A 19,223-nucleotide genomic window follows, 5' to 3' on the forward strand; every position below is an offset into this window, starting at 1 on the left:
AATTAGCACTCTATAAAGAATTTCTACTATGTAGTTGGGATGTCCGGTGTATACTATCAACACAATTGGACACAGTAAGATTGTTTCTGGCCCCATGGAACCTAAAGAAAAACGAGGAGATAGTAAGATCAGGTTAATGTGATCAGGGTAAAGTCAGATGAATTCAGTTCTACATGTATGTAGATCTAAATTCAGTTTAGATGAAGTCTGAGAATTCATCTAAATTCTTCTAAAAATGATAAGGTTTATTGTAAGATTCCAAAGAAGAGAAAACTGTTTTTCTGGAATTTTATTGGGCCAGCCACACGGCTGGTTGTAAGCTAAAAATATTTGCCAACACTAGGCGTGAGAAAATTGCAGAGACATTTGGGAGATGGGAGGCTTTCACACTTCAGTTTCACAATATGGTGATGATATTTTTATTTAAATGTTTTATATGTAAACTTTATATGTGCATCCATACACACACAAATCAAAACTTTCTTGCATATCTGCTGCCTTCCAGCCAATTTCAATTTTTGGAATGATCAACTATACATGTATGCTATCCCCGAAATTCCACTATCCATAAAAGCATAAGACATTCTACATTTATGTTACTGAGCTGGTGATTTTTATTAAATGGAATGGAATGGAGCATAGCATGTTCTATTTCAGAACACTTTAGGACTTTTCAAAGATCTACTGAGTTGGGTGGTGCACCTTTTGTCTGCAGCTGGAAAATTTCTGTGGACTTGAAGTACTCTCAACAACTGTACAGCATAATTTAAGCACACATACTTAGTAAGAAATCCAACTAAGCATAGCCATTCTAAATAGATCCAAAACTGCCTGCAGATATGGTTATTTACCTAAAGAACACTTAAACCTCATCTGATCACTCTTAAAAAGGCAAATTGGCCAAAATAGTGATCAAAAATGACACAATGGCATGCCAAAAATATATATGGGCCACCAAAGTGATTGGGGAGTCTTTCACACCTCCACATTTGTACACCCCATTGCCACTTTATTTATTGTATATAAAATGAATTCAGCTTACTGGAAGAAAAATCTGGAAGAAAATAATTATAAGTGAGAAAATGACCAACAAAGGATACTGGTTTAAACACAATGGTCTAATGAATAAAGTTAATGTTCTTACCAGTGGACTTTTATTGTTTGGTAATACAACTTCAGTCTTCACCTGATTTGGTGTCAATATTTTAAATTTTAAGAAGAAAATTTAAATATATCTTCTAGCACTGCTATGAAATATCTCTTCTTATCCTATTATATTTACCTTTTTGTGATAGTGATAGCCATCAGATGTAAATCTTATCTGAATGGATGACATTAACTGACTTCGCAATGCTGCCATGGGTGTGTTCATTCTATACCTTCTGACTGATAATATGGAAGGTTTTGTAGGCATATTTGAAAGTTGACTCCTGATTCAGCAAAGAATATCCTCAAGGGTCTTTCATTTTTCATTCCCTGGAGGTAAGAATAAATAATGATCCAACAAGGAATCATTTTAATTAGTAGAATATAGATTCTTTATTTATTTTAGAAATCAGTCCCTTAGACAAGCTATAGCTTGCTTTAAAATCACAGTTCAGTCCATCAGTCTATAATGGAGCTAAAACAACATAAAATATATTGATTTTCCTGATGAGCCCCCAAACCTCCTCTGACCCCTCTCAAATATGAAGAAAGGGCAGCTTGAATCTCGGTGGTCCCAATATTATTTCTGGGACTCTAATGGACACTTAAATCCCCCCCCACACACACACACACACTTGATTTTTATGTAAAAAAATAAACACACTGTCCACACAATTTGAGTAGTTAAGGAAAATATGTTCACATGTTACTTCCAACTTTTCTTCTATGATAGATACTTAGGCATCCATTAAAAAAAAGACTCCTTTTCTTGTCTGGGAGTAGATGAATTTGTGTTTCTATGTCATTTTTGAATAATTTTTGTTATGATTCCACTTTATTTTATTTCCATATTGACCTATTTAAAAAAAAAAAACAAACAGCCTCCAGAATATTTTACATTTCCACTTTTGAGAACATTGCCAATTAGATAAGCATGAAATTTGATGGCAGCCAAGTTCGGATCCACGCATCCATCCAATAAGTGTATGTCATACATTTGTATAGGCATTTACAAATATCGTGTTCTTTGGGCATCCACAACCAAAGCATTGACAAACCTACTAAAATGACTGCACCAGACTGTGTCCTGGGATAATATTATGCCATCCAACCAGAATTAATTTGATAAGATATAAAGATATAGCAGAAAAAATGGCTTCACTGGAGCTATTCTCATAAATTACTTGTTATTAATTTCAAGTTAATCCTCAATAACATTTGGGTCATTTATTTTTATTCATTGGGAGTTGAGGTAAAACTATTGAATTTTCAATCTGCCTTAAATCCCCAGGTACAAATGCTTCATCTTTACCCACAAATGCGAAAAGCTAGCATTTACTATAACACATACCTAATAAATGACCACAGAACTTCTTTTCTAAATATTATACCTTTTTGGTCTCAAAGTGATATCTTATCTGTGAGATGTTCACTCCACCTCCTGGTCATCTAGCCTCTGGAAAACAGAATGTGGGTCGAGAGCAAAGGATATTTAAATATGGACTTAAAGCTAACCTTAATAAATCTGGAATAAACACCAAGAACTGAGAAGTCAGTAGGAGGTCTACTGACCACTGGAGGTAAACTGTTACCAACAGTGCTATGGATTTTGAAGAGACATGAATAGGAGAAGTGTGCCAAGAGAAAGGCATGTCAAACAAACCCTTATCAGGACTGCCTTCCCTTTGGAAATCTATGTCATCATTGTGAAAGACCATGCAGAACAGGTCTCTGCAGTCACAGACCCACCATCAAGACTCCACCCTGGAAGACAATCATGCCCAGCCCTAAGGGATCGCCTATGATGATCATGGGGTTATGCCTTACAAAGGAAGATCCTCTGGCTCATGTGAAAGTAAGAGAATGTGTTCAGTATTAAGGATTACAGACATCTCACCCACGTCTCTCCACTCATATTTTGTCTGAATGACACTTGATAATATTTGATAATATTTGACGTCCTTCCTCTTGGCACATTTCTCCCTTTTACCCCCCATTGTGCCTCTTCAAATTCCACAGCATTGTTGGCCACAGCTACAGCTGACCTCGAGTTAGAGCACTCAAATGCCAGGGCTTCCCAGTTCTCGATGTCTATGCCACAATTTTTAAAGTTAGCTTTAAGCCCACCTTTAAAACTCTGGTAAAGAATTCATTGCAAAACATCATCATCAACAACAACAACAACAACAACAACAACAACAACTGCGATATAGTGACATATGCACTATTTAGCCACCTAAAGGGTTGGAAAATGACCACTGCTACAATTATATTAGTTATAGCCATTCTGGTAGATAGCCCACATGATTCTATCATTGGGCATACTTTTGAGATCCTTATTGTTTCATAAGCTAAGGTACTATAGCACTGTTGCATAATATAAGTCTCTTCATGAAGACATTTTCATTAATTGTGCTATGTGACTGCTTTGTTAAATCGCACTAATACACATCAAAAACAAAGCAATTAATGTGCATTAGAATGGAGTCAAATATTTGTAAACCTCTATGTAGCTGTGCCTCCAAGATGGCTCTGATTTATGGTAATCCTATCCTTGGATTTTGTTGGCCAGGTTTATTCAAAAGAGGTTGTCTCTTGCCTTTCTCCTAGATTGACAGAATGTGATGTCCAATGCCACCCAGTGGCTCTGGAGGAATTTGAACCATGGTCAACTCAGTATCCTAGGACCTCATCACATTGTCTTCAGGAAACATTCTAGGATGCTTCTAAGATGCTTCCTCACCGGAGCCAATCTTATGATGCAAAGCAACTTTTGGTGGAGCTCCAAACAGAAAGCGTTCTGTTCGGAGAACACAGGAGGCTTCCCATGTTCTCATTCGACAGTACGGGGCCAGTGCGGGGGAAAGCTGGGCAGCAATGCTCCCTTCTGTGAAATGGAAAAGGGGATGATGCGGGGCATGGAGCAATGGGTTCCCCATGCTACCCAATGAATGCCCCCACTGTTCCCCAGGTTCAGGACTTCAATGTGATGAAGTCCCTAGTAAAGCAGCCAAAGCACTACATCATGCTGGCTGCTGAGCTTCCATGTGTGATGCTAAGATTAGCAAGCACTGCCATGCAAAATGGCACTGTATGTAAATTTTACATCTCCATCAGTCAGAAATATCCTACCAGTTCTGCAGTGGAACTCACAAATGCATGTGACCCTTTGCTCTGGATTATTCTGCACTATATACTGCCCTACAAAGTACTAATATACTGAGGGTTCTTAACAGTTCAAAGTGAGCAAAAATTGTTCAAATACTTTGATTTTTATTTTCCATAACACATTTTCTTAAATAAAGAAACAAGATGGGACAAACATTTTAAAACAAGCAAACATGGAAACTACCATATACAAACTGAAGACATCTACATGTTCTTTAAAGATTCACAAATCAGGCAGTACAATTGTAAAATGAAAGCCTTATCTAGAAACTTCACATTGGAAAAAGGTTCTCCTTAGCAGTCTCATCAAGGCATCTTTCACTTCCTTGTTCCTTAAACTGTATATTAATGGATTCAGCATTGGAATTACAATGGTGTAAAAAAAAAAAAGACACCACTTTGCCTTGGTTAGGAGAAGGTTGGCCATACATAAAGAAAGCAGTCCCAAAGAAGAAACTTACAGCAGTGACATGGGAAGAACATGTTGAGAAAACTTTGTGTTTTCCTTGGGCACAAAGTATGTAAAAAAGAAAGATTCCAATGCTTCCCCCCATTTGTTTGAATGGATCAAGAAAGTCCAAAGTTAAACACCGAAATAATAAAAATAGCAATAAAAATAGCTGTGAAACTACCTCTCCCCATTTTGGAATATTCTGCACTTTGGCCTAGATCTGTGTATTAGTCTCTTGTTTTTAACATTTTATGCTGTATGTTGATTTTAATGACTGTTTTATTGATGCTGATGTTTTTATTGTTGGGATATTTGTTTTATTGTTTTGTTGTTATTATATTGTGGTATTGGGCAAGGCCCCATGTAAGCCACTCCAAGTCCCTTCAGGGAGATGGGGCGGGGTATAAAAATAAAGTTATTATTATTATTATTATTATTATTATTATTATTATTATTATTATTATTATTCTTTTATAACATTCTGATCTCAGATTTTCCGTAATTGAAAAGCCCATACATCCCCAGGAGGAATTTTCCTGGACTGTCATTGTTACAATTGACTGCGAAAATTATCTTTCTTTAAATGTCTTATTTGCCTTATTTTGTTTGCCTTGATCCACTGACCTGAAATAATGAATCTGATAAGTACAGGAGTCAAGCACACATTCAGCTTTCTAGCGCAATCTAAGACAAGACAAGGCGCGTACCTGAAGCAAGGGAGCAAAGGTGGCTTCTTGCTTCCTCAACTTCTCTGGGAACCCAACTATTGCTTGAGTTCAGCAGCAGGCTTAAATACTCAGCCTGAAGCAAAGGAACAAAGGTGGCTTCTTGCTTCCTCAACTTCTGTGAGAACCCAACAGGGGACAGGATAAAAAGGAATGAGTGAACTCTCAATTCTTCATATTTGTCCAATCAACTCTGAAAGGAGATGGCCTCTATTGTCAACTCTCTCTTGTGCTTCTGGACTTTCCTATCACTGCTGAGAGCAAACGAAGGTAAGGAATATTTCAGTTAGTATTCATGGTTCAGTTAACCTGTTTTAGTAATAAATCTCTGACTTCTGCTATCAGAAGTTCTGGCAAGTTATTTTGCAGTGGCTTTGCCTAAAGTAGGATAAAGTCTATCTAAAGCAAAACAAAACAAAACAAAAACACCCTAAATAAAACATGGGACAATTATCTTTAGTGACAGTGCATGGTGAAGAATACCAGAGGTACATTTGGGGTGAGAACACTTTTTTCTCATGTTTTCAAACCCTTGGTCTTCTGTCCTGCCATACTTGTGGACCAGAGGTTTCACTTAATTGTTTCTTGATTGTTACAGGATTTCACTTCATTTCTCCACCATTGACCTGAATCTTTCTGATTTGACCCCATGAATTTCAAAATTAATTCTGTCCTCAGATCATATGCAATTTACTTGTTGGTTCCTTTCCATCTTGCTATCCTTTGTTAGCAGAAAAATCACACATACTTATAACAAACTGGACATGATTCTCTATATGATGGTGTCAATGTTTCATTTTATGCTCTTTCTTTTCTTTTTTGCTGTGGCATATGTGTACTTCTAAAATCTTTTATAGATTAGCTGCCTTCCTCATGAGAAGTTCACTACAACTGCCAGTAAAATCATGTGGAATTTTCTTCTACGTGCTCTCATTTGGACAGGTGCATGGATAAAATTCTACACTGAAGGAATTTTAATTCAACATGCATTCATTCACATCAAGATTCTTTCCCCAGTATCTTAGTTTTACACATGTTCATTTAAAACACATCTGAGGAACTGCACAATTAAAAGGCAAATGTTAGTGCATTTGGGGAAGGTAATAGAAGGCGCTGAACTTTTTTAAAAAAATAAATGACAATGAAATACAGTATTACAAAATTCATATATTTAAAAATGGAGGGAACAACTGAATTCTGAATGCATTGATTACACTTCTGACCAGGAAAAAGTGTGCTAATCTTCCAACCTTTTTCCTGGTTGTGTAGGTGCCTTTGTTGATGTTAGAGTTGGGGACTTGAGATGGCCAGAGACTCACACAGATCTCTGTTGCTGGCTGGCTGCCTGGGAATGGTGATGATTGTGATATGGGCATGTTCTGTCTCCATTCCACAGCATGCGTAACTCCCTGTGTGGACAGTTGACCAGTTTAACTCAGTCCCAGTCTAGCTGTTTATTCTGCCCAGAAGCCACAGAACACTAGGGAGTTTCAAACAACTTCCTGAGTACAAACCCAGTAGCAGATAGACAATTTAACCTAGTATAATCTATGATACTCATTGGAAATAGGGGTATGTTGTGAAAACAGCTTGGATGCAACTCAAGGAGAATATGGGCATTAATCTCTCTATAGATGAGCCCTGAATCTGACCTTTTCTGGAAAGCAAGGAAACATTAGGCGGTTCCAGACAACAGTAAAGTCTGCTTCAACCCGGGTTTAAAAAACCCGGGTGTAGTCTGCACACTGCCCCAAAAGCCCATGCTTTCCATGGGTGCTGTCTACATGTCCTCATGGTATCTACCGGAAGAACATGGAGACAGCCCCCACCCCCACCCAAAACCCCTTAAAATGGAGGAAAACAGTAAAAAATAACTTACTGGGCTCCATTAGGTCTCACAGCTCAGTCCCTGGAATGTACCATTATATGCGAAAAATTGCTCCTGCCTCCCCTTTGGTTTTTCGCCCATAGTGGTACATCCCAGGGACTGTGCTGTGAGACCTAATGGAGGCCAGTAAGTTATTTTTACTTACTATTTTCCCCATTTTTAAGGATTTTGGGAGGAGGAGAGGGCACTCTTGCACCTTCTGGCCTCCAAGAAGGTGTGAGATGGGTGTTTGGACAGGCCACAGGGAAGTCCCAGGATTCTCCGTGGGCCTGTCCACACAAGACCATTGTCTATTAGACTCAGTCCTTTCAGAAAGGTGCATGTCTAATGGGCTATCAAATTAATTCACTGCAGACCAGGGTTTCCTGGTTTGCAGCGAATGAATTCATTTGTGTGTAGTACGTCATCTGGATGGCCCACTTTAAAGTGCGGGAACTCCCGCTTTAAAGGGGTTGTCTGGATACTCCCATAGTCAACTCAATAAATTTTGAAGGATATTGAAAATGCAACAGAGATATCTTCAGGAAAACAATCACAGATAGGATTTTTTTTAAAAAAAAACTTTTCCTTACATGCCTTTTTCTTCTCGCAACCCAGCAATGGCCCCGAGGATGTCCTTCGGTGTCCCTTTTATTTATCTTTAGTTTTGGGTCCATAATATAAGAATGTGGGGAAACTATCAAGACCTTTCTCTTTCTGGCTTATTCTTCCTTGTAAATACTTTCTACTCTAACATTGGTGTTCCAAATGATGCCTAAAGTTAAAATGAATTCCTTCGGGACAAAGCAGGAAAACCCTGCTTTGGAATAAAGTGCCAGGAATAACTCTCTTCCCCTAGCAAGGATACTGATTATGCAAGTTAGAGGTCTCTGAAGGCACATCCACACAGGATGGAAAATGCGCACCATTCTTGATTTTTACCTGGGACGTCCAAATGACGCCTCAGGTAAAAACAAATTCCTTCAGCACAAAGCAGGAAAACCCTGCTTTATATCAAAGTAATTTAACAGCTAGAAAGACACAGGTCCTTCAGAAGACCTGGGTCTTTCCAGCTGTGGGCGCTGCGTGAATTGGGCCAGGGGATCGCGTCTCATGAAACCTGGCCCCAATCCACACAGCTGTCTTGGGATTTCTGGGCTCCTTGACCCCAAAAACCAAGACAGCCCCCTCCCCTCACAAAACCCCTTAAAAACCCTACAAGGAGCATCTGTACACCCTTTCCCCAGGAAAGTACAGGTTGGCGCAAACTTCTTCCCTGTCTGGAACTGGCCTGAATTTTAGTCCAAAAAAATAATACTTGTGACCTCTGGTAGTAATTCTCCCTTACAAATTATAAATTTAATTCCTCAGTGCAATTCTTTTTTTTTTTTTTGCAAAATTCACATTAATGTATTTTACGTTTATGACTCCTTTCCCTATCTCCAAAGGAAAGCCCTGCGTCTTTCCCTTCATCTACAGAGACCGCACATTCCATACTTGCACCAATGAGAACTCAGAAGATGGGAGATTTTGGTGTGCTACAACAGGAAACTATGACAAGGATAAGCAGTGGAGATATTGTGCTGAGTCAAGTAAGTCAGAAATAAAAGACAGGAGAGAAAAACTGGGACATTTTAAAAGCAGCTGAAAGAATGGAGGAATAATTTGGACTTTTCCAGCTAAATTGGGACAGGTAAAGGGGTGTGCACACTTTTGTAAAACTATTAATTGTAGGCCAGTATGAGATTATCAGCTCTCTTGTTTCTACCTAGGATAAAGATGAACTAGGAAAATTAGTAAAAGAGGTTGATATATTCCACTCCAAACTAATTGAAGTGGGTAATATGTGTTCATACATTTACTCCTCTCTCTTTCCTCAGATCTCAGATTTGCAAATTGACTACCACCAAAATTCCCTTCCTTCAGAACAAGTTAACATGACAATCCCAAAAGGCTCCAGGAATCATGATATCCATGCATACTTTTATTTATATTAAAGCTTTTCCACAGTTTAGGGTGCAAGGCAGCTTCAACACACATACAAATACAGTGAAGACACATTTAGTTAAAAACATACAAAAGCTGAAATTAAACCAGCATTCCTTTAAAACAAAGCACACAGTTTCCAGGATGCCTTGTTTTAATTTATCTTCTTGTTTCAGCGGAAGAGGATGAGGCCACATCTACACTGCCATATAAAATCCAGATTATCTGCTTTGAACTGGATTATTTGGCATTGTAGACTCATATAATCCAGTTCAAAGCAGATAATGTGCCTTATCCAATTTGATAATGTGGATTACATTGCAGTGTTTATCCAACCTGATAGGAACTACTGCTTCTTCTGGGAAACAGGGAGTTGATTCCTGGGCCTCTTCCACATAGCTGAATAAAATCCCATATTATCTGCTTTGAAATGGAATATATGGCAGTGTGTACTCAGATAGCAAAGGGCCCTTCCACACAGCCATATCACCCAGAATGTCAAGGCAGGAAATCCCACATGTTCTGATTTGAATTGGAATATATAGCAGTGTGGACACACAGATAACCCAGTTCAAAGCAGAAAATGTGGGATTTCCTGCCTTGATATTCTGGGTTATAGGTCTGAGTCTGCTTAGATTTCAAGACTGAAAGGGTGCTAATGTCTTTAAGATATCGAGACACCTACAGCTACCTCTTAATAAATCCAAGGTTAAAGAGGTGGGAAGGCAAAAGAGACCAACCAAAGATGAAGGTCAAGGCACTGGACCCTCTACAGCAGTTATTTTTAATTTCTTTCTTTCTCTCTCTCCCTCTCTCCCCCTCTCTCTCTCTCTCTCTCTCTCTCTCTCTCTCTTATGAAGGTAACTCCAACGGCAAGCCCTGCGTCTTTCCCTTCATCTACAGGGACCATACATTCCACACTTGCACCAATGAGAACTCAGAAGATGGGAGATTTTGGTGTGCTACAACAGGAAACTATGACAAGGATAAGCAGTGGAGCTATTGTACTGATTCAAGTAAGTCAGAAAAAGGGACAGGAGAGACAAAATTGGAACATATTAAAAGTAGCTGAAAAAATGAAGGAATAATTTGGAGTTTTCCAGCTACAATAGGGCCTCTTCCATACAGCTGAATAAAATCCCACATTATCTGCTTTGAAACTGGGATATATGGCAGTGTGGGCTCAGATAACCAAGTTCAAGACAGATACTGTGGGATTTTCTGCCTTGATATTCTGGGATACAGGGCTGTGTGGAAGGGCCCTGGAACAGGTAAAGGAAAATAGATTATCTGCTTTGAACTGGATTATATGGCAGTGTGGACTCAGATAACCCAGTTCAAAGCAGATATTGTTTGATTTTCTGCCTTGATATTCTGGGTTTTATGGCTGTGTGGAAGGGCCCTCCGTTCAAGGTAGATATTGTGTATTATCTGCCTTGATATTCTGGATTATATGGCAGACTGGAAGAGCCCTCAGGCACAGCTGAATAAAATACCACATTATCTCCTTTGAACTGGAATATATGGCAGTGCGGACTCAGATAACCCAGTGGCAAAAAGTTCCATGAAAAGAGAAGTGGGGAGGTCCATACTGGCTGGTAAATCAATGGCCAGACCAGAATAGAAATTACAGCCATGTGTATTCTGCTTAACCCACTGTGGTGTCATGATATCTACATAGTTCAACTGGGCTGAGACTGCATCAGCCTTATTGGACCATCACCTCACCTATTGGGCCACCATTGCCGATCTTCCCACCTTTGTCCTGGTCATGTGTGTCCCGCTACTGAAGGGACACCATACCAGAAATAACTCACACAAAGTTCTGTAGATGTCTAGAAGTGGTGACAGTGACAAACCATGGCCAGGGAGAATGGGATGGTGATGGTGTCTTAACTGGACAGAGGACAAGCTTGAATTGGACCAGATCCAGCTGTTCCCACTGACCCAAAGCTGTGGAATACTCCAGAGTTTCTTGAACATCCCAGACCATTTCCCCAAATTTCTTGAAGTTAAACAAAGCTGCTGTCACCCAGGATACTCCACACACTTCATTAAAAGTGCTGCAATGTTATGATTCAGGGTATTCAGGGTAAATCTGATTTTCTTTTTTCATGCAGATTCACTGCAGATAGAAAAAGTTACATTATTGAAATAAAGTGACCAAATTCACTCCCTCTCCCCAGCAAGGATACTGATTATGCAAGCTAGTGGTCTCTGATGGCGTATCCACACAAGGTGGAAAATGCGCAGCCTCTTGCATTTATATCTGGAGCGTCCAAATGACACCTCAGGAAAATCTAATTCCTTTGGCACAAAGCAGGAAAACCTTGCTTTGTGTAGAAATAATTAGACAGCTGGAAAGACCTGGGTCTTTCAGAAGACCCAGGTCTTTTCAGCTGTGGGCGCTGTGTGGATTGGGCCAGGGAATCGCATCACCTGATTCTGGCCTAAATCCACACAGCTGTCATGGAATTTTTCAGCTCCTGGAGCCCAAAAACCCAAAGAGAGCCCCCACTCCCTCCCAAATCACCTTTTAAAAACCAAAATACTTACCCAGTCAGCATTTCTCTGTCCCTGGCCCTTTCCTGGCACATGTACATGACGCACCAGGAGAAGATGGGTAGGAAAATCGCTTCTGCCCCCCCTTCTCCTGATGTGCCATTTCTATGTGCCAGGAGAAATGTGGCTGCAGGGGGATGCTGGGGGTTTTTCTTTTGTGTCTGAGTGCCCTTCCGGAAGGTGCAGGAAGGCATCTGGACACCCCCCCCCCCACACACACACACACATACACATAGCAAAGCGCAGGCTTTCGAGCCAGTGTGGGGACAGAAGGCTGCCGTAACCCGGGCTTTTTAAACCTGGGTCACTGCGGACTTCTTCCCTGTCTGGAACTGGCCTGAGCTGTAGTCCAAAGAAGAAATATTTGTGACCTCTGATAGTAATCTTCCCTTACAAATTATATAGTTGATCCCTCAAAATAATTCCATTTTTGTGAAATTCACATCAAAGTATTTTATGTTAATGACTCCTTTCCTTATCTCTATATTTGTTATATGACAACTCCACACAGATTTTTAAAAAAATCTCTAGATATATATGTTGTGCCTATTTTTCAAATATAAGTTTTAATGTATGGTGGTGTCCCACTGACTAAAGTGTACTGTGTGTGTGTGTGTGTGTGTGTGTGTCATTTGTTCCTATGAAATATAGCACGTAGAACCCAGTACTCATTGGTGGTCTCCCATCAGGGCTCAGCCTCCTTAGATTTCAATACTGCAAGTGATCTAATGTCTTTAAGATATCTGATCACCTACAGCTACCTCTTAATAAATCCAAGGTTAAAGAGATGGGGTGGTAAGAGAGAGCAACCAAAGATGAGGGTCAGGGCACTGGACCCTCTACACCGTCTTTTTAAATTTCACCCTCTCTCTCTCCCTCTCTTTTATGAAGGTATCTCCAACGGCAAGCCCTGCGTCTTTCCCTTCATCTACAGAGACCGCACATTCCATACTTGCACCAATGAGAATTCAGAGGGTGGGAGATTTTGGTGTGCTACAACAGGAAACTATGACAAGGACAAGCAGTGGAGCTATTGTGATGATTCAAGTAAGTCAGAACAAAGGACAGGAGGGAAAACTGTTTTAATTTCTCCTTCTTGTTGCAGTGGGAGAGGCTGAGGCCCCATCTACACTGCTTTGAATTGGATTATATGGCAGTGTAGATCAAACCTGATAGGAACCACTGCTTCTTCTGGGAAACAGGGAGTTGACATAGAAATGACATGCTAGAAGCAGGGAGGAGGAAAATCGTTCCTGCCCCCCTTTCCTGGCATGTGATTTTTATGTGCCAAGAGAAGGTCAGCAGCTGGGGTTTTTCTCTTTTGTTTCCAGTTCCCTGCCAGAAGGTCCAACAGGCATCTGGACACCCCACCCGTAAAACGCAGGCTTTCGGGCCAGTGTGGCATTAGAAAGCAGCCCTGATAAGAGTATTTTTAAATCCCTGGTCAGTGCGATTTTCTACTCTGTCTGGAACAGGCCTGAGTCTTAGACCAAAGAAGTAACATTTGTGACCTCTGATATTAAACCTCCCTTACCAATTATATATTTCATCCATCAGAGTAATTCCTTTTTTGGGGGGCAAGAGTCCCCCCAAAAATATCAAAATATTGTATGTTTATGTCTCCTTTCCCTATCTCTATATTTGTCATATGACAACTCCACACAGATTTTTTAAAAATATATATATCTGTGGGCGCTGTGTGGGTTGAGCCAGTGGACCGCATTGCATGATACCTGGCCCCAATCCACACAGCTGTCTTGGGATTTTTGACCTCCTGGAGCCCGAAAATCCAAGACAGCCCCCACCCCCTCCCAAACCCCCTTAAAACACTAAAAAGAAAACAATACTTACCCGGCCAGCATTTCTCTGCTGCTGGCCTTATCCTGGCATATTAAAATGATGTGCCAGCAGAAGGGGTGGGAAGAAAATTGCTCCTTCCCCACCTCTCCTGGCATGTCATTTCTATGCGCCAGGAGGGGGTCAGCAGCAGGGAAATGCCAGCTGCATAAGTAATTTTTAATTTTAAGGCCTTTCTGTGGGGTTTTCCTTTAAGTCTGGAAGGGCATGTGGACAACCCCCTCCCCAAGAAAACATAGGGTTTCAGGCCAGTGTGGGGACTGCAGGCTGCTGTTACACAGGGTTTTTTTTTGAACCTGGGTCAGCACAGACTTCTTCTCTGTCTGGAATTGGCCTGAGTTGCAGTCCGAAGAAGTAACACTTGTGACCTCTGATAGTAATCCTCCCTTACAAATTATCTATTTAATCCCTCAAAGTAATTTCTTTTTTTAAAGAAATTCACATCAATGTATTTTATGTTTATGTCTCCTTTCCCTATCTCTATATTTGTTATATGAAAACACCACATAGATTTTTAAACATAATAATAATAATAAAATCTCTAGATATATATGTTGTGCTTATTTTTCAATGTATGTGTCTCACTGACTAAAGTGTGCTTCAGATATATATATAAAGTCATTTGTTCCTATGAAATATAGCATGTAGCACATAGTATTCATTGATGCTCTCCCATCAGGGCTGAGCCTGCTTTGATTTCAAGACCAAAAGGAAGCTAATGTCTTTAAGATATCTAGACACCTACAGATACCTCTTAATAAGTCCAAGGTTAAGAAGTGGGAAGACAAGAGAGACCAACCAAAGATGAGGGTCAGGGCATTGGACCCTCTACAGCGTCTCTCTCTCTCTCTCTCTCTCTTTCTCTCTCATGAAGCATACTCCAACAGCAAGCCCTGCGTCTTTCCCTTCATCTACAGGGACCGTACATTCCACACTTGCACCAATGAGAACTCAGAAGATGGGAGATTTTGGTGTGCTACAACAGGAAACTATGACAAGGATAAACAGTGGAGCTATTGTGCTAGTTCAAGTAAGTCAGAAAAAGGGACAGGAGAAATAAAATTGGAACATTTTAAAAGCAGCTGAAAAAAAATGGAGGAATACTTTGGACTTTCCCAGCTACATTGGGACACATTTGTAAAACTGTTATTTGTAGATCAGCATGTGTTTATCAGCTCTGTTGTTTCTAGCTAGCATAAAGATGAATTAGGAAAAGAGGTTGATATATTCCACTCCAAACTAATTAAGTGGGCAATATGTGTTCAGACCTTTAGTCCTCTCTCCTTCCTCAAATCTCAGGCCCCTGCGTTATATGGCAGTGTAGATCCAACCTGATAGGAACTACTGCTTCTTCTAGGAAGCAGGGAGATGATTCCTGGGCCCCTTCCACATAGCTGAATAAAATCCCACATTATCTCTTTGAAATGAAATATATGGCAGTGTTGACTCAGATATCTCAGTTCAAAGTAGATATTGTGGGATTTTCTGCCTTGATTTGTTGTTTCAAATCAGATAATCTGGATTCAGAAGCTGGATTATATGGCAGTATAGATGGGGCCTCAAATTACCTAAATGATGGCACGTCCACATCTTTAACTATAGATCTGTTCCAACTGCCGACAAGGGCTTTGTTTTAATTTTTAATAAGAATTTTTTAAAATGATAAATATTAGGGATGTGCAATTTTTTGTTAGTCGTCATAAGTCATATCAAATTCTTTACATTTGTACTTACAATGCAATATTTGGTGCTGGCATGGACTTAAAACTTAAAAATCCAAACTTACGCAATATGTTTTTGTTTGAATTTTTTTAAATCTCGGAATCCTCCCAAGGTCAGTTTCATTTTCAGTGCAAGGAAGCAAAGGAAAGCCAAAAAGGCTGCCTTTCCTCCTTACATGAATAGCCTTTGGTGATTAGAAGAGAGAAATGCAGCAGGGAGAAAGCAAAGCTTGCCGGGAGAAAGACTGAGAAAGCACAGATTTCTGGGAAATGTAATTTGGGAAGGTGAGGAGGCCTATGGTAGAGAATTCATAAGGCCCTGCCCTAAACTACATTTCCAAAATTCTGCTCAGCCTCAGAAAGCCCCAATCAGAAGGGGGGAGATTTTTTTTCCCTCTGTCGCAGCAGGCAGCCTGAGCTCCAATAAATTGTTGAATCTGTAAAGAGGAGGACTGGCTGATACTTCTAGTAAGTAAATCTCTGTGCTAGGCTGGGAAGAAATCCCTAAATGGAAGTTCTGTTGGTTAATATGATAGACATTTAATGAGATAGCTGTTGTGGCTTTACAAAAACATATTTTGTCAATCCCTAAAATCAATAGATGTATGAATATTTCTGAAAGTTGGGGGTGATACCCTATTATATTTTGTCATTGTACAGAAAATTCAAGAAGATAGCACTTGTAGTTTTTTTAAAAAAATGTTGTTTATAAAAACGTTGAAAATTCTCCAAAAATCCATGTGTAGGTGAAAAATTCTGAACCGTGATGTGCTAACAGCCCAATAGCTGTAAAAATGAGGAGAAAGGAGTCCCTGAAGTTTATTCACTTGTGCAATTACTATAACGAAAAAGTAACCAAATTTCGTTACTCTTGTTATAGTAACAAAATTTTTACTAACTATACTTTAGAAACACTTTAGAAATGAAACACTGGCACCCCCAATTTTGTAATGACGTTTGAAACTTTTTTTTTTATCTATCGCACTGGCCTAGTAAATATGTTCTTTTTCAATATAAATTTAAAAATAGATCAAAATGGGTGAAATCAACACTGACTCGTCTAACTAAGCTCATTACTTTGGGTTTATATTAATTTTGGTGCTAAATTCATATATTTTTATTGGTGTGGGCATTTTAATTGCTTTTATATGTTGACATCTTCTTCCTTTGGATTCCTGGTTGTAGTTTTATAGTTCTACCAAATTAACTTTATAAAGGGATTTTAATTTTAGTTTTTCTCTTTCTAGGTGGCTAAAGACGACTCACGCAATAGATATCAGTGGTTCCTACCATGAAGCAGTCATTGTTCTTCTGATTTGATCATTGCAGCCATTGTTCATCTGATTCTATCCTGACAAGATCAATCCAAAATCAGAAATAAAGTCTTTATGCAGCATGCCATGACTGAGTCTTTGGTCATCTTGTTTCCTGTCTTGGATCCCATATAGGCTTGTCATTTTGTAACTATTTTATAAAATTAATAGAATCATAAAATCCTAGAGTTGGAAAAGATCACAAGGGCCAACCCCCTGTCATAAAGAATACACGAATTACTCTCAACAGATGCCCATTCAGACTGTTTAACAATCCCCAGCGAAGAAGACTCGACCACACCCTGAGGCAGTGTATTGTTCCACGGTTAAACAGCTTTTACCCTCAGGAAGTTCTTCCTAATGTTTAGGTGGAACCTCTTTTGAAGCTCTTTTAGCTTCTTCATTGGGTAAAGAAGATTTCACCTCAATTTCTGCCCCTGTGATAAATGAATTATGATTTTTTTTTGCTTGTTGTGGAAACATGGATTGGTGATAAAGCTTCAGTGGAGACACCTTTTCCCCATGATCTTTCAGGATTTAATTTCCCTTTCTAGGGGTAGATTTTTCTCATTTCCCGTTAACTCTCTCACCCCCCATTCTTAAGTATGAGCCGTTTGTAAGTCAAATGTTTGTAACTCGGAGACCTCCTGTATATGATTGTAAAAGACTGGTAACTGTATGGGCCTATTAAAGAAACCAAAGATGCTATTGTTCTCAAGGGTTAAAGTATCACTTTTTTGTTGTTGTTGTAAAGAGGCAAAAGAAAATCAATTATAAAATGTTATTTTGCTGTGATACAATGGTAGTCCAAAATCATATGAAAAATTCCAGGACCAAACAAGAATGTGAGCTTACTTTGCTCTTTCAAATCTGGCACTATAAGCATTACTCCAGTTCTCTTGGGAGAGCACAGTCAACCCTCCACATTAGTGGGTTTTAGATCACTAAACCTAAAGAAGCCATTCCAGAGCCTTGTTTTCCTGTGCCTTGTTTGTGTATCATCATTGACTTCATACCTTGGACTACCTTAGAATTATTCCTGCATTCCAGTCTTGGTTTCCTGTGGTTATCCTTGATTCATGTCTTGGGGAATAATCCAGTTGTGGACTATGCTGTTTGAGTGGTTTTTATAGACTCGTGTTTCATGAACTTCAGATACCTTGCTTTTGTGGATTTAACCCTAATTTACTGACTCTGAACTATATTTTGCTTTTGCTTGCATATAATCATCAATAAACAACTTGCTTGCTTATATTCTAGGGCTTCAGTGTGGTTTTGTGGTGCCTATGTAGCCTATGGGTGCAACAGTGATAGACCATGCAGATCAAGAATAGGTCTCTACAGTTACGGACCCACTCCCAAGACTCTACCCTTGGAAGACAATCATACTCAGTCACAAGGGATAGCCTATGATGATGATTAGATCAACGAATTCATTTGTCATGGATAACAGATAATTTTGATGAAATAATATTGATAATGTTAATAGGCCTGTTATCTGGTGTCTCTGTTTAGATTTTTGGTGAAGAAGAAGACCGGGAGGAAAGGTGATCATTCACTCTCCTTCCTTTTTCTTAGCTTTTGCAGCATTGAGTGCTTTATCTTTTCATACTATAATGCCCTCGCCTGACACTAGTCTTTCCATCCACCAAAGAACATACAACATATGTGTTAGTTTGTAATACTAGTTCCATTAATATGTCTTTCTTTGTTCTTCTTTTGCATTGGGAGTTTATCAAACAAGGTAAGCAAATCACATACAAAGCAGGACAGCAGTGTCGTGGTCTTATCACACAATGGCTCTCCTTTCCCATCATGCCCCCAGTGGGATATATTTGAAAGATGTTTCTTTTACAAAAAGAAGTCATTAACAGGTTATTCATGTTTGTAAAAAAACATTTCCAGGATGTTTTCCAGCATGAGAATAGATGGAAAAGAATGATGTCAAGTGAAACATGAAAGGCAAAGATGCTATTGCCCTTCTATAATTTGCAATTTGTCTGCCTCATGTGATAAACTCCTTAGTCATTTACATTTTGGCTTGTAGGATACAACCAAATACTGATTGTTGGATATGAAATCCATTAGTAGTAACTTCTGTCTAATTTATTTTCCATAGAATTTTATTCAAATAGGATACAAAGATAAATTAAAATAAAATTATTTTGCTATGAGAAGTTTCCAGAACCTATTTAAACTACCATGCTAAGCTATTTCTCTCCTCCAAACCATAGTCTTCATTTAGTTTCTGAAGAAGAGGAAAAAATGTTTTAGACAAATGAACAGTTGTAATTAGAACGCAAAGGAAAAATTAATTGATGTAACTTGAAGTCTTGTTTACATAAATATGCCAGTCTCAGATCATGCTGTGCCATAAGCAGATGAGAGGAACCTGCTGGACTGAGCAGAGCAAAATGCAGTATTGTG

The 19,223-nt window shown here is 39.3% G+C and overlaps 1 protein-coding gene across 1 annotated transcript; it reads left to right on the plus strand.

Annotated features, from left to right (window-relative positions):
- Positions 1-8,780: 8,780 nt before the first annotated feature.
- LOC100554307 (epididymal sperm-binding protein 1-like) lies at positions 8,781-15,158 on the plus strand. Its single transcript, XM_062957149.1, has 4 exons — positions 8,781-9,003; positions 10,204-10,359; positions 12,797-12,952; positions 14,466-15,158. Exons 1-4 carry the CDS (start codon positions 8,781-8,783, stop codon positions 14,846-14,848), a joined length of 918 nt encoding a protein of 305 aa, XP_062813219.1. The 3' UTR covers positions 14,849-15,158.
- The last annotated feature ends 4,065 nt before the right edge of the window (positions 15,159-19,223 follow it).

This window comes from Anolis carolinensis, chromosome 6 (genome assembly GCF_035594765.1).
Source record: "Anolis carolinensis isolate JA03-04 chromosome 6, rAnoCar3.1.pri, whole genome shotgun sequence".
Taxonomy (NCBI): Eukaryota; Metazoa; Chordata; class Lepidosauria; order Squamata; family Dactyloidae; genus Anolis; species Anolis carolinensis.